Source organism: Mastigoproctus giganteus, chromosome 14 (assembly GCF_048544385.1).
Source record: "Mastigoproctus giganteus isolate SK-2022 chromosome 14, ASM4854438v1, whole genome shotgun sequence".
Lineage (NCBI taxonomy): Eukaryota > Metazoa > Arthropoda > Arachnida > Uropygi > Thelyphonidae > Mastigoproctus > Mastigoproctus giganteus.
In genome coordinates, this window is record NC_143588.1 from 71,961,716 (window position 1) to 71,985,002 (window position 23,287).

General features: G+C 36.2%; 1 protein-coding gene across 1 annotated transcript in view; it reads left to right on the forward strand.

Annotated features, from left to right (window-relative positions):
• LOC150075233 (uncharacterized) overlaps window positions 1-23,287 on the forward strand; it is a 53,785-nt gene that overhangs the window by 19,371 nt on the left and 11,127 nt on the right. The window contains exons 3-4 of the mRNA XM_090389261.1: window positions 2,670-2,850; window positions 6,308-6,699. Coding sequence (XP_090245387.1) covers window positions 2,790-2,850; window positions 6,308-6,699 — 453 coding nt within the window. The 5' untranslated portion in view covers window positions 2,670-2,789. The remainder of the gene's footprint in view (window positions 1-2,669; window positions 2,851-6,307; window positions 6,700-23,287) is intronic.

The window sequence follows — 23,287 nt, forward strand, 5'->3', positions numbered from 1 at the left end:
TTGTCACCCTTTGTGAACTGGGGATACATTCGCACATCTCCAGTTCTTGGGGACCTCCCCTGAATCCAAGGATCCCCTCATATTTATGGCTAAGGGTTTGCTTACTTCCTTTGCCACCTCTTTTAGTATAGTTGGATATATCCCACCCACCCCAGGTGCCTTTCTTATGTTTAACTTCAACAATTTTTCCTCTCCACTTTGCTCAGTTATTACAAAATCATTTAGTCCCACGTTAGAATTTGATAAACTTCTGGTGTCCAATTTTCTAAGGAATTCTCATGAATAAATGTAGATGCAAAATACTTATTCAGTTTGTCAGCAACCTGTGCTGCAGCATCAACAGTTAAACCTATCGATATCAAGTGGGCCAATGTGATTCATCTCCTTTCTTTTAGTGTTTACATAAGTAAAGAAGTCTGCTGTTTTTCTTTTATCAAAGATCTCTCATAATCTTCCTTAGCTTGCTAACCTTTCTAACTTGATTGCAGACTACTTTATATCTACTAGTTAATTATCACCTGATAATTTATATGCATTCCATGCATTTTTCTTCTCTTCAACACGTCTCATTAGCTCATCTGACATCCATTTAGGCCTACACCTTGAACAGTATTTCTTAGTTGTTATGAAAAGCCTAGTAGCTTTTATGATTAATTCCTTGATTTCTTTCCATTTAAAATTTGCCGAGGTAACCTAATCGGTTGGTCACACTGTATAGTATTTAAAAACTGTCTAAGACCACTGTAGTCACCTTTACAAGAACAAAAACCCTTCCCTTTACCCTTGATGGTAGTTACATCTTTAAGTAAATCCCAAATCAATACACTGTGATCACTGCCATCTAGTGGCCCTTTTATTTGCAGGTTCTTAATGCATGAATAATCACTGCTGGTAATGAGATCAAGATCATTACTCCTGATCAAAAAAAGTCGTGCAATCAATCTACAAAAGTCTTACTACTATGTGAGTGACCAACCCATAAGTTCTAGTCAATATCTAGAAAGTTAAAATCCTCCATTATAAGACATTCTAAATTATTGGCCTTTAACATACTCCTATTTTCATTTTTGCTTTCCCTGTGCTTGTCATACCAAACTGACTCAACATTGCACTGGCCATCCTTGTCAACTGGTTGTATTGCCTTAAATTCCATATGCTTCCTAATTAAGAGCAATACCCATTACATCTTTTATGTCCTTTCTGGCTTTTTGGATCACAGTAATCTATGGATCATGTGTGTGGACAGAAGGCTTTTCACTTTAACAATTTTATTGTATAAGTGTTTAAAAGGAGGACACAATTGATACTAGAGCCTGTCATAAGAGTATCTCTCACTCATCCCAGTGAACCAGATTTCCAACCCTGTCTGCCAGTGGCAGGGATGGAAATCTGGTTCACTGGGATGGGTGAGAGATAAATCATAAGAGTATCTCGTTTAGTCAGGGCTAAGTGGGATGTGCCTCCTAATTGATGCTTATATTTTAAATTTTGTGTTATAGTTATTTTATTAATTTAAGTTATAGAAATGTTTTATATCTTCTGATAAGATTAAATGTTAGTACTATTTATAGTACTATTTACATATAAATTTCAGTTTGGAAACTGGGTTAGTCTATGTATCTTTAGCTGCAATGTCCTTTCTGTACACATTGTACTCTCCACAGAATGTCTGCATTTGATGACTTGACCATCACTACATGAAATTCATTTATTGTGCTCCTAGCATTGGCGTACATGCACCTGTTCTTACTCTTAGTTAAGAATAGGTGCATGTATATTTAAAATAGCCCATGTAATTATTTGTTCCCTGATAACTTACATCAGGCCTTGAAAACCCTGACACCTTGTTTTCCAGGCTGTGGCTGCACATTCCAGTTGAAGAGTATTACCACTAGATGAAAAATATCATAATGGAATTTAACCAGCATTATTAAAAGCATGCTACAAACTTGAGTTTTTTTATAGTAACCTTATCAGAGGTTATTATAACCTATAACACTGTAGTAAAATGAGGGTTGAGAAGACTGAAGATGCTTGTTGACACTGAGTATCTTGGAAATACATCAAGAAGAAAGATTTTTCCAAAGGATAGTTGACTAGTTAGTGCATGTGTTTTAAATCGATTTAGAAGTAACAGGTGAAATCACAGATATTGAGAAAAACAGTGCCCATGGAAAAACATCTAGAAAAGGCATGCAGAACAAATGACTGTGAGATAGGGAGTGGAGTGAGTTCATAAGAAAAAAAGTATCATTAATTAACTTGACTGATGTCTTTTGGATAGAGTCAAGTTTTAGAGGATGTGTCAGCATTGTTCCAGATGTAGAAAAGTATTCCATAGTTGGTGGATTTCTGAATTTTTACAGAGTTACCACTGTTTAGAAGAAAAGAGTATAATAATCATGTACCTAGTACTACTAGATTGCACAAAAGTGTCACTTTTCATCTCCATTTCTCACACTTTGAACACAACTAAATATTAAAATGTTTTTCACTTGGGTACGATTTTAAATACATTACTCTACATAATTTTCCAATTATAATTTAAAAAAATTATGTATAAAATAAATTCCACGATTTAAATTTCAAGAGAAGTAAAGCTGTATGCTGTGTACATCACTACTTTTTCCCCCCTCTCATATCTCTCTTCTCTTTCTTCACTTTTTAAGGAAAAAGAATGCAGCAATGTCAAGGAATGGGAAACAGACCTAGGAGTCTTAGCTCTTTCATGTGTTTGTCCTGCAGAAGTGACTCATTCTCAGTGTGTCACCAATGTAACCAATGTGAGTATGGAGTGCTTCAATATGACAGGAGTCTTATCCAGAGATTGTTACATCCAGGCTAGCACAGGTAAGTCACATAATTTTATTTTAATTTGTAGATGGCATTTATGACAAATGTTTGTATTAATGATTAGTCTTCTGAATATTATTCTTTTTCATATAATCTATTTTTATATAATTACTATATTTGAATGTAAGTAAAGTACAATTTCAAGATACTGCTTGACTTTTATTAACCATTTCATGAGTTAGTTTGCTGTATGTGTATGGGTTTCTTCATGAAGTTTTATAAAAATTAAAACCTTGTACTTGAATAAGAAAGCTAATAAAGACATCTGCCATGAAGTATTTTAATTAGTTTATTGGTATGCAAAGAACAGTTGTGTACTGTTAGTACACAACATGAGTATTGTGTACCGGTTGTCCTTTTCACATTAGTAAACTAAAATACTTCAAGTAAAAATGTCTTTATTAACTCTTTCTTACTTGGCATTACTTCACATAATTTGATGGGTTGTCCAACTAAGATTATAATTTTATAGAACACTTAATAAAGCTCTACAATTTTATATTCTCCAAACAAGGCCTTTCAGTTTAATTACAACTGTATAATGTTTACCTTCTCCCATATACTTCTAAGTCTCTTATCTCTCTCTATATATATATCTTTGCAAGCGACACACCACATTAACAAGTATTTACAGAACAATACATGTTTGGTTTTTAGGATCATGAGCAACTAAGGCCATATTGCTCCAGGATATGCGGTGGTCATTCCCTGACCTTTCCGCATCCTCTGTATTTGGTGGTGACGGGCTCGAACCCTGGTCTAATCAAGAAGCGTGTGCTACGCACTGCTGCTCCTTCCCACCTGGCTACGGAGGTGCCTTCAACAATACATGCAAAGTATGCCAAACTGTCTAAAGCTAACAATACATCATTAAAACTACATTTAATTATGAATTTCTCTTTCTCATACAATTTGTGAGGAAAAAGAAATAATTTCCATTTGTCCAATTTTAATGAAATTTGGAATGGATTAACAAAAATTTTTAAAGGCCCAAATATAATTTTTCATCAAAATCTGTCCACTGGAAGTCCTGTTACATTTGGACAGGCATGGTGTGGGTGGAATAAAATACACATACTGCAGTTTATTGTATATAGTACAGTGCACCCATTTTCAAAAATAAATAATTATCTATGTTTACATTTCAAATCATTATCCTCTGGGCTGTTTGTTTTCTTTTAGGCACTATATTTAAAGGCAGATGCAATCAAAATATACAGTCACTTTAATTCAGTTATCCTTTCTTCAGACAAAATGAATTGGTTACCGTTTTCAGAGCTGTAATGAGATGGTTAGTTTCTGTTTAAGCTTTAAGTGTTTTTTTGATCATGTGTAGTTTTTATCATTCTGATATTTGCGTTTTTTTTTTTTGTTTGTTTTTTTTTTAAATCAGCAAGTATTCCAAGGATTAAATTAAAATTTTTTAATTCTTGCATCAGGTTATACCTTTTGTCTGCTGACATTTTAGGCTAAGTACTTGCTTGTCAGTTTTTGTGGAATTACAGAAAGGTGTGTGTTTTTTTTTTTTTTTTTTTTTTTTTTTATATATATATATATATATATATATATATATATATATATATATATATATATATTACTTTCTATAAAAGTGTGCTAATTTACTGTGAATATCATTGTAGTTTATTTTATACTATAGTTTGTAACAGTTGGAGTGGTAGTTCCAACGTCAAGATAAGTAGTACCAGGAATTGATAATCAGATTGGCATCATATTTTGTACTTGAAATTTTAGTGTTGAATAGTTTAAAATGAACTTCATTGCATTACAAGTAATGTTTTATTCAGTATGTCATATTCAATAATTGTAGTATAGCATATAGTAATGTTTTATAAATACTAGGAAACCTAGCCTACTACACAGACAATAGCTGTATGGTGGTGGGGGAAGAACTTGCAGCACAAATTCAGGTATTTCCAAACAGTCACAGGAAAAAGACGAGGGCAGAACTCACAACATGAATTTACAGTGTTCTCCCCAGAAAATTTTGCCAGCCAGGTGGGGAAGTGTAATATTTTGCAATATTATAAAATTTTCTGTTATAATGTGGCTTAAGCAATCCGGAACACAAATTAATTGCATAATTTAACATTATGTGCTCTTGTCGCATTGATCTCGATTGCATACTATGTTTGAATTATTATTGATAGAGATCAGTGAGCAGTGGCATACGGTACCGAGAGAATCTCTTAAATTTTAGCTGGGCAGTGCACCCGTTTGATAGGTCCTAGGGAGAACACTGACTTATAACTTCAACCAGTGAAATTATAAGAGTAATTAATTATTTGACAAGCAAGTTATTGTCAAAGGCCAGTGGAACAGATATCAAAGGATATTTTCTCGGTAAAAAATTCAACCTGTTTCTCAACTTGTAAATTAAGAATAAATTCAGCAAATTTATGGGAAGTAACACTTAGAACTGTCTACATACGTAGACAGTTCTAAGTGTTACTTCCCATATTAATATGGAAAATATTAATGTTTCCCATGTTTATAGTAATATAAACATTTTTGATGAACAAGAATTAAGTTATATTTTGAAAAATATGCAAATAGTGCCAAGGAACACATCTTGCTGCTGGTGAGGACCCATGTGACCTGCTGTCTTCATTTTATGTTTTGGGTTGGATGTCCCCTACCCTATGCATAACACTTACAAAACAAATATTTTGATGGACTCAGATGAAAGAAAAAAAATAAAAATCAAGTGTTAAATTCATATGAAGCCACATTTTTAATCAGATTAATAGAAATCCCAGAATTTCAAATGGAGTTGGCTGATTTACAGTCTAATAATGAAATTGCAGACCTAATTTTTTAAATTTTATTCAGTTGGCAATAAAGTTCCAAAAATTGTGGTTTGCTTCTAAAATGATTATTATATTTGGGAATACATCCAACTTTTAAGCAGACATTTTTCAAAAAGAAATTTATTAAATTAAAATTAAGATTAAATGCATTTACTTGTACATTATATTTTGAAAATTTCAGTGATATATGTGCTTTCCACAATTTTGAGGAATACATTATGGATTTGGGTACTTGTTTTCTGCTGTTATAGATGGTTAAATCTTGTATGTATTATCAAATTGAGAAAAAGGAAGGTTAAACATTGTCATTCTTTGGTACCACATAAACTAGTATTTGTCATCCTTGACACTACATACTTTTACCTTGCATTATCATTTAAGCTGCTGGAATGTTTTGATGCTAAACTTATAAGTATGTCTTTATAATTCACATTTTTCTGTCTTTAAATGTTAACTAGCTCTTTCATAAAGTTTAGCTGCACTTTGTTATTCCTATGCCCTAATTCAACACAACTTTATTAAATTTATTATTCTGATTAATGCAAAACTATTTTCAGATTATTTTTAATAATATGTTGGCAAAAAACCCTTTTTTTTTTTTTAATAAAAGTGTTTTATTCTTTTAGATGAAATAGTGGATCTTAATGATAAACACAAGGCTTTTGATTGCACTGACGAACAGGGGCAAACTGATGGTTCTGCACCTTTAAATTCCATCCTGAGCAACTGTATGCCAGACACTCTTGGAACACTGGATTTGGAACCATTTGAACCATTGTTGGGTATCAGTCCTGTTGATTCAGAAAACGCTGCTCCTTCATCTTCTCCATTAGCAAAGGAATTATTATTTACTGAATTACAGAATTTCAATGATACTTTTGAAATGGCTGTTAGCAGTGCAAATACCTCACTAATGGAATGCGAAAATGACAAAGAAGTTTTCTCAAAGATGTTACCTAGAATGCTGGAATCTGTGAACAATGAAACGTTTTGTGACTTAGAAATATTTCTGTGTCAGGTTAGTATTTTGTTTTTAAATCCATGTATTTGTCAAATTTTTATAGCAATGCTACTTTAACACTTTCAGAAAGTCAAATTGCAGTTAATTTTATTTGGTAGTTAATTAGTAAAAAAATGCATTTGCAAATGTGTTTAGGTGTTCTGTAGTGTGATGTTCTTTATGGACATGACATTATTGGTCCCTCTCTTGCATTCCAGAAAATAAAGTTGAGTGTAATGTATATATTTTTTATACATTAAGGTCCACTTGGGTACATTTCAGGCAGATCAAGTAAAAATACTTTCTCTTCAGTAATTGAATAAGTGTGTGTGTGTGTGTGTGTGTGTGTGTGTGTGTGTGTGTGTGTGTGTGTGTGTGTGTGTGTGTGTGTGTGTGTGTGTGTGTGTTAAATAGCAAATTCATGTGTGTTTCAGAATCTCTACAAATCTCTGCATTTATAAGAGAAAATTGAGACATCAAGCCTGAAATACTTAAATTAGTGTCATTAGTAAATATCAAGAAAAGGGTCTCTTGGGATTCTGTTTGTAATATTGGTCTGTGAAGATACTGTATTAAACTAAATGGATAGATTTCATTAGCCCTGGTGCCTTTTGTTTACATTTAGCAGTTCTTTTAGTTTCCCTTCAGTTATAAAATTATTTAATGCCTAATCAGTATTAGACTTATGGTATCCACATTTCTAAAAGCTTCTTTACATGTGAATGTAGATGCAAAATATTTATTCGGTTTATCAGCAGCCTGTACATATCCTTCAACACTTTTGCTTATCATACAAGTAGACCAATATGGTTCATCCAGTTCTTAATGTTAACATAAGCAAAGAATTTGCTATTTTAATTTGTGCTCTTGGCCAAAGACTTCTCATAATGCCTTAGCATGCCTAAGTGGCTTGATTAGTAAGATTCCATAACCTTGACAATTCATAAAAACCCACTCCTTTTTCTTCTCTGCCACCAAGCCATTTGACATTCATTTTGGTCTAAACCCTGAAAATTACCTTTTGTTGGCATAGAAAAAGCTTAGAAGCTTCTAGAATTAATTCCCATTTACCAATTTTATATAATTTTAATTAATGTGCCACGAAAGCCTTTTGGTTTTAATTCCCTCCCTTCCTTTCTGCACTTTGCAGGTTACTGCGCTTCCTATTAGAAACAGCATAAGAATTAATCCCATCTCAAAATGTGGATGCCCTTAAATAACACTTTCTGACAACAAGATTGTTTTCTTACTTCCAGTTACTCTGTGGTAAATTTTTCTCTGGTATCTGTTAAAAATATAATTTTTAACAAAAATCTACTGAAGTCTACAAAGTCTACTGAAGGGAATTTAAATGGCTTGTGTAATCACTTCTACAAAAACAAAACACTGATTGCTGCCACTTGTTTTTAATGCATATCGACATATAAAGTAGTCATTAAGTAAATTCTGCAGCTGAATAAGTGACTGAATTTTTAAAAAAATTTTTTTTTTTATGTAAACCACAAACATGAGAGGTATTAGAACCTGTATACCAATGCAAATATCATTGGTATACAGGTTCTAATACCTGTATACCAATGATATTTACTCTAAGAAGTTCAAGTGTAAAGCATGTAGTACTTAGTACCGTACTTGGGTTGGAGGTTGAGAAGATATTTGTTGACATTGGACTTGAACTTCTGTAGACTGTAATTTTCAGGAAATATGTATGAAGGAAGATTGTTCCAGAAAACGGCAGTTGAATGAACAAACGAGGAAGATGAAAAGTTGGTTCTGTGAGTTTGAAGTTGGACAGTAAATGGATGTTGGCTGGTGGCAATCAGTATTTGGAAAATTACAATCCCCATCATAAGACTGTGCTTTGTTGCTCTACTCTGTTTATTTGAATAGTTATTATACTCTAACATTTATGTGGGTTAATAACATGTTACCTTATTTCTGGTTTCCTAGTGCCTGTATAACAGACTGATTCAGTATTATGCTGATCACTTGTCTGTTGACATCTGCTTCTTGACTAAAAGCATTCTTCCTGTCATGTTTGTGCAACCTTTCTGTATCCCTTGTACGTGTTATTTAAATTCTGCATCCTCTTATCAGGGGTAGAGATAATGTTTTTGATGTTCCTGTTATGTCAGCATTTTACTTAAGTAGCATTTCAAATTCATTACATTTATTTAATTTACTCTTAGCATTAGTAAATAAGCAAGTATATGTGTGTATGTTTCTGCTTTTACTTTAACACAGTATATATAATTACGTGTGCCACGTAGACCTTTGTTTTAATCCCCTCTCCACCATCCTGCACTTTCCAGGTTACTGTATTTCCTAATAGGAACAACATAATTAATCCTATCTCAAATTGTGGGTGGCCTTAAATACACTGTCCGACAAAAAATAAATTGTTTTTATCTCCAGAGCAAAAGTTACTCTGGAGATAAGGGGGGGGGGGAATGTTATGAATTTGATGTTGGATGTAGCAAAATACGTAGTTCTCTAAGCATGTGTTCGGAATGTGCCAGTATTAATTAATCAAGAGAAATTTATAGTCACTCTTATTAACACTGCAGAATTTTTGTAATTCTCATTTAAAATAGACATTTGTAAATATACAGTTAATGATTAATTTAGCCAGTATGAGAAAAATTATTGTGCTGTGAAGAAATTCAGTATACAGTGCAACCTTGATATAACATGGCTCTTTACACTGTGGTTTTGGATACACTGTGAGTATGATTGTGTCCCTCAAAACAAATTATGAAAAAAGTAGTGCTTTCAAACAACTAGCAATTTCATATTGGAAACCAGAAAAAGTGAATATTGTATATACTTGTATCTACTGTACGTCCTACTACAATATTTTCAAGAGGGGAAATTAGCTAAAAATTGGCTGTGTATTTGCTTAGATGTATTCAGTTGCAGAGTAATTTTTGTAAACAAGACTTGTCCGAGACTAATTACTGTTGACACCTAGTTTCTCCCCTCAGCTAGATGCAATAAAAGAGTATATCAGTGAAATGCTAATTACAAACAGCTATCTCTGGAGGGAGATATGACTACTGTTCAAGTGCATTACATTAGTTACAAAGTAAATTTTTGTAAACAACAGCACATGCCATCTTGCTTCGGCTAGAAATTTCACTTAGGACAGCAAAAACTGTTAAGCGCTAAACTAGACAAAAATATATGTAAAGTGATTTATGGAGAAATCACGTGATTTCACTTTGGCATTATGATAGGCTAGATGGTTTGATTTTGATTTAGTTTTCTAAAAACATGGTAAATTTTAGGGTATCAGAAATAAATACATGCCAAAATTAGTAAATCTGTAGGAATGGCCATCAAAAGAAAAAAATTATGCAGTTTAAGAAAAGTTAAGATTATTGAGAAAGTTAAGAGTGGCGAAACAAAATGTACTACATTTTGCGAATTGTGTTCATTCGTAGACTCTGTAGAAGAAATAGGTTTCCAAAGAAGGAAAACTAGACTGTGAAAACAGTGAGGACCAATGCTTATACAAGTGGTTTCTACAGAAGTGTAGTGAAGGAGTACTGATAAATGGGGTGATTTTGAAAGCACAGGCACTTAAATTTCATAAGCTACTTAGTGGAGATGATGACAAATTTTAAAACCTTCTGAAGGGCGTCTTTGGAGTGGAATGCTTTTCATGGGATGTCCCGGGTTAGTCTTGTAGGAATCTGCATTTGGTGGCATTACAGCAGCAGAAAAGTTTCTTGAATTTCTGTGTAATATGATTCACAATAGTAAATTCTTAGATGAATAGTTGTACAACAGTGACAAAACAGTGCTGTACTATAAACTTCTCCCTGACAAGTCACGGGATATTAACAAAGGTGCTCAACAAAGCAGATATGAAAACTAACAGAGTTACTGTGTGAAAACTAGACTGGAAATCATAAGCTAAAGCTATTATGCATTGGTAAAAGCCCAAATCCCTGGTGTTTTAAGCACATCAACATGAAATCTCTACATATGATTTATAAAAATAGCTTTAAAGCTTGGATGATGAGTATATTTGCTACGTGGTTTGAAAGCAAGTTTGTGCCATCAGTGAGATGCCTCTTGCTTTCCAAAAACTTGAAGAAAAGGCTCTGTTACTATTGGATCGCTGCTCAGCTCATCCTTTGGCTGATGTCCTGAAATTGAAAGATGGCAAGATTAGAGTTGTTTCTGCCAAGGAATATCTGCAATAATTCAGCCCATGGATCAGGGCATTTTTTGAGCATTCAAAGCCTATTGTGGTGAGCTACTTGTTGGTGTTGTGAACGCAGAAATTCAAGTTCTAGAATTTCAGAAAACATTGACACTGAAAGACACTGCATACAACACTGAATTAGCATGAGAGGAAGTAAGCTCAACAGCACTTTATAAACTGCTGGAAAAGATGAGATCATCAATAATAGAGTTCCCTTTACTTTAAATTAGCAGTATTTTCAGAAGCAGCAGCAAAGGCTGCTTGTAATGTTCTTGGAGGCAGAGAGGTTGTCACAAATATTTTAAGATATGCCAGACAAGGTGTACTTGCTACCTGGGAGTCTAAAATGCTGATGGAACTGATATTCGGAGTGATATTAAAGTCAAGTGGACCCAATTTCGGCGAAGTCCAGAAGGTTTGTGACAGCCAAATCCTCTGCTAATGCCCCTTCACTATGGTGGGACTGTTAGTAATCCTGGGTATAGACCTCCATGCACAAGCACACTGTGGGTGACCACCCAGGTGTAGCACCCACACCACATGGAGGAATGCCACCCCTCTGTGTTACCAAGCAATACTAGGTGGTAGACGACTCCCATCAACTGGTGCAATACCACCACTTTACTTATTGGAGACTTGAAGTGCATCACTTTGCTTATTGGAGACCTGAAGTGGTGGAACCCATGTTTAGTCTCCAGAGCTAAGTTTCTGGGTCAACCCGTCCGCATCTCTTCCATCATGTAGTATGACTTTTGAGGTTATGATGGAACATCATGGCGGGATCCAATCTTCCTTACATTTTGAGGGTACAGCTCTAAAACGGTGTTTGCAGGCCGGCCCCTAGTACACCGGACCAAACCTATTGGTAACTCTTTAGGAGGCTTCCGGATCAGCTAGTGTATAACTTGCTACCTCTACTCTGCCAGATAGTGACTGGAGGGAGTCCGAGTAGTGTGTATGCGGGGTCATTGTTAGAGGCCACGTTATGTCAAAGATCTGGGTATATTCTTACCAAGTGTATGCCATATCCAAAAATTTCATTACGTCATACAGCATTCCCCACCTCCAACTTTTTGTTACTATTGGATACACCATGAATTGTCAAACTCATAGAGTAAGCTTATCTGTGAAAAGATCTAAACCTCCCAAACACTTCCTAGTTCATTTCACAAATATGCATGGTGTCAATTCTAATCTCAATGATGTCCATTTCCACTTGCAATCTGCCAAACTCCATGTACTTTTTCTGACAGAATCTGTTATTGCTTGCCAAAATTATTCACTGTATGATTCTTTTCGCTTCAAAGGTTGTACTTGTGCATATGTCCATTCCAATATTCCCTGTCAGAGACTTGGTAATTTGGAATCATCTGCTTTCTTCGATGGTTTCCGGCTTAAAATCTCTCAACTTCATTTTGTCAAATTCATCTGTTGTCTCTACCATTCTCCCAACTCCACTAATCACTTGAAGCTCTTTGACTTCCTCTGTTTGCAACTTTATTTTCTTCAGTCCAACTTTCCCAACAGTGAGGTAATTTTCCTTGGTGATTTTAATGTTCACAACTCCAGCTGGCTTCCGTTTTCTAGTCACACCGACCCCGCTGGCTGAGATGCTTAGGCTTTTGCAGTTACTAATGACCTTGCACAGATTGTTGATTTACCTACAAGAATACCGGACAATCCTAACCATACAGCCAACATGCTTGATCTTTTTCTCACAAACAACCGTTCCTAAGCACATGATCAAAGTGAGTGGTCCTTTAGGCACCTCAGATCACAACTTGGTGATTATCTCTTATTCAAGGGAGCCTTTATATCATGGCTGTTCCCAACCTCTTGTTGTTTGGCATTGCAAGAATAGAAAATGGGATGACCTGCAAGATTTTTTTTTTTCTCTTTTTACTTGGTCAGATTACTGTTTCAAAACTTCTGATGTCAACATTTGCTCAGATCGGGTCAGTGAAATTATTCTTGTAGGAATGCAATCCTTTATTCCACACTCCACTTTAAAATCTCTTCCTTTATTTAAACCTTAGTTTTCCAATAAATGTGCTAAGGCAACGTTGCAATTACATATGCAACGTTCTTCAAGAGAAGAACGTTGCATATGTAATTGGCTTGTTTCAAATCCTTCAGTTTACTTTTCTGCTTACACCAAAGTTCACAACAATTGTAAAGCAGTTATTAATCAGTCCACACTAGATATTAAACAGGCTAAGAGAAGAAAACTTGCTTCTTGCCCTAATGGTAGCTGAGCATTCTGGTCTCTTGCCAAAGCTATTGGCCGCAACTTTTGTCCACCTCTGTCAAAATCAAATGGTTCTATTGTCACTTCAGCCAAGAATAAAGCTGACCTGCTAGCATCCCATTTTCTTCCAACTCATGTATTAATGATCTTGGTAAAACACCTCCCACCATTCCCAACATGCTCCATTCAATGCCTCCTGTGGTCTTCCATCAAAAGGATGTCAGAACGATTTTGACGAAACTTGATGCTCAGAAAGCTCCAGGTCCTGATGGTATTTCTCCACTTGTTCTCAAAACCTATGTTCCTGAACTTACTCCTGTTCTTTGCTGCCTTTTTTAACTTTCTTATTCCAAAGGGGTTTTCTTTCTGCTTGGAAATTTGCTCATATCCAGTCAGTTCCTAAAAAGGATGACAAATCCCTTCCATCTAAATATTGTCCCATTGCAATTACTTTTATTCTTTCTAAAGTAATGGAGAAATTAATTAACCGCCAACTCGCCTAAAAACCTTCCACCTGATCAATGATTGCCAATTTGGATTCAGTCAGAGTCGATCCACTGGTGATATTCTGGCTTATGTTACCTATTTATGGACGAATTCAATGAAAACATTCGGTGAAACAAGCAGTTGCTCTTGACATCTCAAAGGCTTTGGCATAAAGGTCTTCTAAACAAGTTTCCATCTTACGGTTTGCCAAATGTTTTTTGTAATTGATTATCCAGTTTTCTCTGATTGCTCACTGAGGGTGATGGTAGATGGCTCTGTCTTCTAACTTCTTCACTAATGCTGTTTTCCTCGAAGGTTCAGTTCTTTCCCCCACTCTTTTCCTCTTGTATATAAATGACGTTATATACAAGAATCCATTGACTGGAAATCTTTGACTTCTTCCATTGACTGGAAATCCTATCCATATTTTTGCCGATAATAGCACGTTGCATTGCACTTTCCATTTTGAGAAACCTTGTCCTGCTCAATCAGCTTCAACTTCTCGAAAATCTGCTACCAATTCCTTAAATGCCAATCTTCAGGTAATTCTGCAGTGGGGTAAAGAAACTTGGTTGATTTCAACTCTTCTAAAACTCAGTCTTGTCTTATATCTCGCAAAAAGGATTCTTCTGCTCCTATGCTTATCTTTAGTGACACTCCGATTTCTAGGCGAAATGATATATCTCTTTTGGGGATTACCCTGACTTCTAATCTCTCTTGGCACAAGCACATTACAAATATTGCTTCCTCTGCATCTGAAAAACTTTGGTTTTTCTCTTTTGCTCCCAGCGTTACTTTTCTTCCAAACAGCTGTTCACTCTGTACAAATCGCAAATCCACCCTACCATGGAATATTCTTCCCACATCTGGGGCGATGCCCCCCAAAACCTCTCTCAGGCTTCTAGATTCCATTCAGAAGAGGGCAGTTAGGTTAATTAATGACTCTAATGGAGTCTCTCCACTCTCTGTCTTATAGACTTACTGTTTCTGCTGCATGCCTTTTCTACGGATACTTCCATGGGCACTGTTCTTCTGAATTGGCTTCTATAATTCCCGCTCTCTCTTTCAAAACAGTCTGAACACATGCTGCCAACATCCATTTACTGTTCAACTTCAAACTCACAGAACAAACTTTTCATCTTCCTCTTTTATTCATTCAACTGCGTTTTCTAGAACAACCTTCCTTCATACGTATTTCCTGAAAATTACAGTCTACAGAAGTTCAAGTCTATTGTCAAACAAATATCTTCTTTCATCTCTCAACCCAACTCAAGCACAGTACTAAGTACTATAGGTTCTAATACTGTCATATTTGGGGTTTTTATTAAAAAAAAATAATAAAATAAATGACTTCGCTGCTTGGATTGAAGTGGCTGCAGAAGCTCTAGTTTCACATTACTTGAGCACGGAAGAAATTAAAACACTGAAGAAGTGTTAAAGTGTTCATTGTGTAACGGCCCCAGAGGTTTCCCCCATCTCCGTGTTGTGTTCTCTGTGAAACAGAACACTGTGAAGGCCAGAGATTTTAAAAAGTGTAAGGTATGTGTTTATGTTGTGTAGTGTCATGTGTTGTTCCTCTGACCTTTTAGCCGTTGGGCCCCTAGTGGGACCCCCCCATTGCCCACACTTACCCCGAGGAGGCAGATCAGGCATAGAGAGATCGTATTAGAAGTAAGTACTCTGGCAGCCTTGTCACCTAATTTCCTAAGATTTGTGGCAAGGGCCTAAAAAAAAAAAAATAAAAATGATCAAAAATGAAATAAAAAATAAATTAAAAAAAAATAATAATAAATAAAAAAAAATAGTAATAATAAAAATAAAGTAAAAAAATAAAATAAAATGCATATTCAGTTAGAGTAGGGGTGAAGACTGAGGAAGGGGGGACAGATAAGGAAGGCAACCCAGAAAGGTCAGTGGGGACTGGCCCCACCAGGAGAAAAAAGTGGGTGGCAGGGAGGGGGAGGAGACAGAAACCCATCCCCTTCCCTCTCCCTACCAGGGGAGGATTAAAGTGAACCAAGTTAGGGTACCCGGTTCGGAATGCTAGTTGGCCAAGAAAAGCAGTTGACATCAAATGGCATGCCGGTGTCAGTCTTTATCTAGGAGATTGTCTTATTGGTCACATCCGTGAGAGTCAAGTCCAGAAGTATACGAAAACCTTTTGTCTTTTGGGGGTTGTCTCTGTTCAAAGGTAGTTACTTGGTAGTTTATCTTTGGAGAATGTATGGTAGTTCACACCAATGATGGTAATGCTAGTCAACCTCTGTGAACAGTCGGAAGACAATCGATGAACAGAAGCGCCGCCGACATAGGCAATGACTGAGAGGATAATGTGGATGACTTGTGTAAGAAAGAAAAAAAAATCATCAGAAATTAAAGCGTTTTTAAAATATTAATGAGGTCGATGGCATGGTTAGGACATCAGAGTGGTAGTGAAATGTCTTCATGTATTGCACCTGATGACTATTAGGAATACTTAAAAATATGCCTGTCATCAGTTCTGGCAAACTAAATTACACAACTATTTCAGAATGGATGTGTAAAATGTAAGTCCATAATGGCATTGTGTATCAGTAGAATATAAAGGGAATGATATAACCTTTATGCTTTGTCTTTTAATCTGTATACTCATAAAATATTAGTAAGTAAAGTATTTATTTGCTAAGTAAAGTGTATTTATGTTAAAAAAAACCGGGGAAAATGGAAAATTTTTTTGGCTGTAATGCACTTCACTTTTAATGTGGGTATTAAAGTTGTTGGCTGGCACCTGTGTTACATTGAGATTGATAATAAGTTTGCAGAGTTCATTTATTGCTGCTGTTATACAGTTTGACATGTACAGGCCATGGAGTGGTTGTATTTTACTTCCTCGGTTTTTACTCCTTTTACCTGTCGAATTATCTTCTGCATCGCATAACAAGAAATGCTATTTTATTTATTATATATAATTGTATACAAAATCTTCAAGAGAGAGATACCCAGAAAAGCTAAATTAAATGAAATCTATTTTTTTTCTCCCTTTTTGCATGCAAATAAGTGTCCTATTTACTGAAAAGGTTAGCTGTGTATATGGAAAAATATTACACAAAACTACATACTAAAACAAAATAATGAATACTGCAAAAAAAAAACCTAATTTTCAGGATGTTTAGAACAGTTCAAATTGAACATGTAAGTTTACGTTTTGTCCTTTAACTTGGCTTGCAAAGTAGTATTGAAAAGGTCCTTATGCAGTTTCATGGTTACTCTTCCGTAAATGGAGACTTAATTTACACATACCAAGAAAAAAAAAAAAAAAAAAGAAGTAATAATGCTGAATCTCTTTCTTGGACATTTTAATTCTTGATGCTCTCTTCTTATTTGATGATCCCTTTTTAGATTTGCCCTGTCATAAGATATTCAATCACTTTTATTTTAATTACAGCCACTCCCCAGCTTAAGTCCATCTCTGCTCCCACCTCTGTCCAAACCAGATGGTTCTGTTGTCACTTCGGCCAAGGATAAAGCTGACCTGCTAGCATCCCATTTTTCTTCCAGTCCAATGTATTAATGAGTCTTGGTAAAACACCACCACCATTCCAACACACTCCATTCAATGCCTCCTGTGGTCTTCTGTCAAAAGGATATCAGAAGGATTTTGATGAATCTTGATGCTAAGAAAGCTCCAGGTCCTGATGGTATTTCTCCACATGTTCTCAAAACCTGTGCTCCTGAACTTACTCCTATCCTTTGCCGCCTTTTTTCACTTTCTTATTCCAAAGGTGTTTTTCCTTCTGCTTGGAAATTTGCTCATATCCAGGCCACCCTTTTAAGGGTGACAAATCCCTCCCATCCAATTATCGTCCCATTGCAATTACTTCTACTCTTTCTAAAGTAATGGAGAAATCAATTAACCGCCAACTCTTAAACTACCTAGAAACCTTCCGTCTGATCAACGATCGCCAGTATGGATTCCGTCAGTGTCGATCACTGGTGATATTCTGCTTATGTTACCCATTTATGGACTAATTCAATGGAAAGGTTCGGTAAAACACAAGTAGTTGCTCTTGACATGTCAAAGGCTTTCGATCGTGTTTGGCATAAAGGTCTTCTAAACAAGCTTCATCTTATGTTTGCCAACTGTTTTTAGTAATGGGTTATCAGTTTTCTCTCTGATCACTCACTGAGGGTGATGGTAGATGGATCTCTGTCTTCTAACTTCTCCACTAATGCCAGTGCCCCCCAAGGTTCAGTTCTTTCCCCATTCTTTCCTCTTTGTATATCAATGACCTTCTTCCATTGACTGGAAATCCTATCCATAGTTTTGCCGATGAAGCACATTGCATTCAACTTTCCATTTTGAGAACCTTGTCCTGCTCAATCAGCTTCAACTTCTCGAAAATCTGCTACCAATTCCTTAAATGCCAATCTTCAGGTAATTCTGCAGTGGGGTAAAGAAACTTGGTTGATTTCAACTCTTCTAAAACTCAGTCTTGTCTTATATCTCGCAAAAAGGATTCTTCTGCTCCTATGCTTATCTTTAGTGACACTCCGATTTCTAGGCAAAATGATATATCTCTTTTGGGGATTACCCTGACTTCTAATCTCTCTTGGCACAAGCACATTGCAAATATTGCTTCCTCTGCATCTAAAAAACTTGGTTTTCTCTTTCGCTCCTTGGCGTTACTTTTCTTCCAAACAGCTGCTCACTCTGTATAAATCGCAAATCCGCCTTGCATGGAATATTGTTCCCACATCTGGGGTGGTGGCCCAAAACCTCTCTCAGGCTTCTTGATTCCATTCAGAAGAGGGCAGTTAGGTTAATTAATGATTCATCTCTAACAGAGTCTCTCCACTCGCTTTCTCATAGACGCCCTGTTTCTGCTGCATGCCTCTTCTACAGATACTTCCATGGGCACTGTTCTTCTGAATTGGCTTATAATTCCGCTCTCTCTTTCAAAACAGTCCGAACATTTGCCGCCCACTAGCCAAAATCCATTTACTGTCAACTTCAAACCCACAGAACCAACTTTTCATCTTCCTCATTTATTCATTCAACTGCCGTTTTCTGGAACAACCTTTCTTCATACGTATTTCCTGAAAATTATAATCTACAGAAGTTCAAGTCCAATGTCAACAAATATCTTCTTTTGTCTTCTCAACCTTCAACTCAAGCACGGTACTAAGTACTATAGGTTCTAATACCTCTCGTGTGTGGGGTTCACATAAAAAAAAAGAGTAAGTAATACTCAACTTGCGGAAATTCAACTTTACGCGTTTTTGCCAGCTGGTACAAACTTTAAAAAAAAACTCCAGCAATCTACCAAGTGATGCACACACGATTCGAGCCTCAAAACAGAAAAACCAAGTGCAAACTACTCTGGTTAAAAAGGACATTGTTTTATTAGGAGACTCCATTGTCAGGGAAACGGGGAATATTTTTTGTAATAAAGATAGGTGGAGCAGAACCAGGGTATGTCTGCCGGGAGCAACTATTGATGATGTCACCAACAGATTGTCAGATTTTAAAGGGGGTAAAGAAAATATTATTATTTATGTGGGGACAAATGATATTAAATGTACACGATCTGCGATTTGTTGGAAAAATACAGGACCATGCCGAGGAAATGTCGCGAGCTAGGCCATAATGTCTGTGTCTGCAATTTTGCCCAGACACGATAGGAAGGATCATATGTTAAGAGCCTTGTGAAGGAATCTGCAAGGCTTTAGGGGGTAAATTTCTATCAGCATGGCCCACACTTGTAGGTAGAAGGAATTTGTTTTGTAGAGACGGGATACACTTAAACAAAGGTGGTGCAAAAGTTTTTGCCAGTATTATTGAAGATACCTTAAAGGTTCAGGGGAAACTGCTAGTTAGGGGGGATGTGGGTAATACTGACACGCGTTTATCTGATAATATTGGTCAATGTAACTCTTGGCACATACCTTAAGAGTTCTTATCTGTTACCCCAACTGGACGTATTATCTAGATGTTCTGGGGGAAAAGACGTTTCACGTGAGCGGGTAGCTAATATCAGGGAAGAGAGCCTAAAAAACTTCAAGGGTTGTGTTAGGGTTGTTAAATATACAAGAACAGTAAATCTTAATTGTTTATACAGTAACGTTAGAAGTGTCGTCAATAAAATGAGCGAATTCGAACTGCTGGTCAAAACAAGTAACGCGGACATAATAGGGCTTACAGAGACATGGTGCCACCCGGAAATTGGGGATGATGAGTTTCAGTACGGCTTGTATAATGTATTTAGGAAGGAAAGGTTAGATAGAAGGGGTGGTGGGGTAATGCTTCTTATCAGAAGCAGCCTGAGTGCGACGATAGCTTTCCCGGATTCAGACATTTCACATGCTAGTATAGAGTCTGTATTGTGTGAGATAGTTGGAAACAAAGGTATAATGCGAGTAGGAGTAATCTACAGACCAGGTGATTGTGAAGATTATGACAAAAGCCTCTACATGCAAATGGGATGGAATGGACAAGTAAGCGTCAATGCCTTATTATGGGTGATTTAAATTTGCCTCTCATTGATTGGAGTAAATGGGAAGGAAACTCGACATGGGGAACAAAATTTTTAAATCAACTAGATGACTGTTATTTGTATCAACATGTCGGAAAGTACTAGAGAAAAGAATATCCTAGACCTCATCATCACACATGAATCAGATGACATAACAGGGCTGACAGTAGAGGAACCAGTAGCAGGAAGTGATCACGGAGTTCTACGGTGGATGATGACAAGAGAGGTAGCAGAAGTAAAAGGCAAAGGAATGGGTTTTAATTTCAGAAAAGGAAATTACGATGCCTTAAGGTACTACATGGCCTCTATTAACTGGGTAGATATCGCACAGAGAATGAATACAATTGAACTGTGGTACGCTTTTAAAACATTAATCACAGATGCCCTGAATGCGTATACCCCAACGTATATACCATTAAAAAAAATACTCCACGAGAAGGGTTCCAAGTTGGATGAATAGTGAAGTTGCCGCATTACTTGAGCAGAAAAAGGTGGCATGAAAAGGTTACAGAGCAATAAAAAGTACTGAAGCCTATAACAGCTACAAGATGATCTGTAATAGAGCCACAGAAAAGGTTCGACGGGCAAAGGCAGTTTATGAGAAATCACTAGCAAACAGAGCAAAGAGGGGGGGATAAAGAATTCTTCACATATATAAATGCCAAGAAGAGCAGGACAAACCAAATCGGACCTTTACGTAAGGGAAAGGGGATAGTAATAAATACACCAGCTGCCGTTGCAGATGAACTCAACAGTTATTTTGCATCAATATTTACAAATGAAAAGCCTTTTGTGGCAATGGGAAATTGTGGGAGCGAAGTTAAAAAATATGTAATTAATGATATTGAAATTTCGCAAGATTATTTAATGAAAAAACTTTCGAGCCTACAGACCAGTAAGGCTCCTGGAGTTGATGGAATATACCCTATAATGTTAAGAGAGGCGGCAAGCGAGTGCACTGAACCATTGAGGCTAATTATGCGAGCATCACTAGACTCTGGGGAGATTCCCTTGGATTGGAAAAGTGCAAATGTATCTCCCATACATAAGGGTGGCTCTAAAAGTGAAGTTGAAAATTATCGACCTGTCAGTCTGACTTCGGTAGTAGAGAAAATCATGGAGGCAATGATCAAGGGTGGAATTCAGGATCATTTGGATCGAATTGAAATTCTCAAGGATACTCAGCATGGTTTTGTAAAGGAAAAATCATGTTTAACAAATCTGGTTCGCTATTTCGAAAGGGTCACTCACGAGCTGGATTTAGGGAATGATTTCGATATTGTTTATTTAGATTTCAGCAAAGCTTTTGACTCAGTCCCACATGAGCGGTTGCTTTATAAGCTGGAACAGGTTGGAATCACTGGGAAAATCTTTAGATGGATAGAAGGATGGCTTCAGGGCAGGAGGCAGAGGGTTGTGATAAATGGCTATTCCTCAGATTGGGTTGATGTAAGAAGTGGGGTTCCCCAAGGATCAGTATTAGGACCACTGTTGTTTTTAATTTTCATAAACGACATTGATGAAGGGCGTGATGTCTAAATTTGCAGATGATGTTAAAATTGGTAGAGTAGTTAATGATCACTGTCAAGCTGAGCTTCTTCAGAGAGACCTAGATAGACTTCAGGAATGGTCAGAAAAATGGCAGCTGTGCTTTAATCCAACAAAGTGTAAGGTATTACACCTGGGAAACAGTAATCCCAAAAAAACTTATTCACTTGGTGGAGTTCAACTAAACCCAGTACTGGAGGAAAGGGACTTTTGTATTACGATACGGTCAGACATGAAATTCTGTGAGCATTGTAAACAGGTTGCAAGGAAGGCCCATGGTGTCCTATCCTATCGATGATCTATCGAACTTTTGCAAGTAGAGATAGGGACTTGATAATTCCATTATATAAGGCTTATGTTAGACCACACTTGGAATACTGTGTTCAAGTATGAAGACCGCACCTAAAGAAAGACATCGAGCTTCTTGTGAAAGGGTAACTCGCCTGGTGAGATTGGCAAAAGGGCGCCCTTATGAAGAAAGACTTCGAATATGTGGGTTGCAGAGTTTGGAAACTAGACACCTTAGAGGAGATTTGATTGAGGTGTTTAAGGCTCTGGGAGGCATCAGTAAAATGAATGAGGACAAAATTTTCAAGATTATAAATGATGCTAGAACTAGGGGACATAAATTCAAGTTACGGGGGGGGGGGAATGTTTAGATTGGACTGCAGGAAGTTTTATTTTAGCCAGAGAGTTATAAATTACTGGAATAAGTTGCCTTCATGGGTGGTAGAGGCCGACAGTTTGGGGAAATTCAAAGGTCATCTGGATAGTACTTTCGGGTAAGGGAAGTGCATAGGATGATAGGTTTAATTTCCTTTTTATTTATATTTTATTTATTTATTAATTATTATTATTATTTAGTTATTTTATTTATTTTTATCATTGTTTTGTTTGGGTTTTTTTTTTTTTTTTTTTGGCTGGTGCAGCATAAGCCATAGGCTTTCTTGCACCATGCGGCCGTTACTAATACTAAATGGAGGTATTGGGAAAACATTGTAATGTGAACCCAATAACACTTGGTTTTTTTTTTTTTTTTTTTGGTAATTTGTTCCAACTTTCATGCAAGTTGAAGAAATTTTCACTATATATCTAAGCTATTTATCTCTCTAATAGGTCATTTTTATAATGGAAATTGCACTACACTTTCATTGTTATCATATGTTCCATTATAAGAATCAATTTTGAATGCCTTTGTGATATTTTTCTAAAACACATTTCTGGAGGTCACTACTATAAAACAAAAACAATTTTTGCACTTTCCGGTTTATTGGGCTTTTCTGTTAGCACAATCTATTATAAACGGGTAGTAAACTCAGTCTTATTGAATTTGTGATAATACCAATAACTGGAATTCTGTGGGTTTCTACGTTATAGTATTATGGTGAAATGAGTTCCCCTTTACTGAAATCTTCACTCATATAAAAACAAATTTTCAGAATCTTTTCTTCATTCCTATTTACTTAATATAATGGTTAAGGGGCCAATGGAAAGTGTAAGTGCTGGCAGCGTTAGGAAACGAAACAAAAATGATTTAGAAATGAAGATGATTAATTAGGAAGTACGATGCAGAACAAAGTTTGTCATCTGTTGCACGAA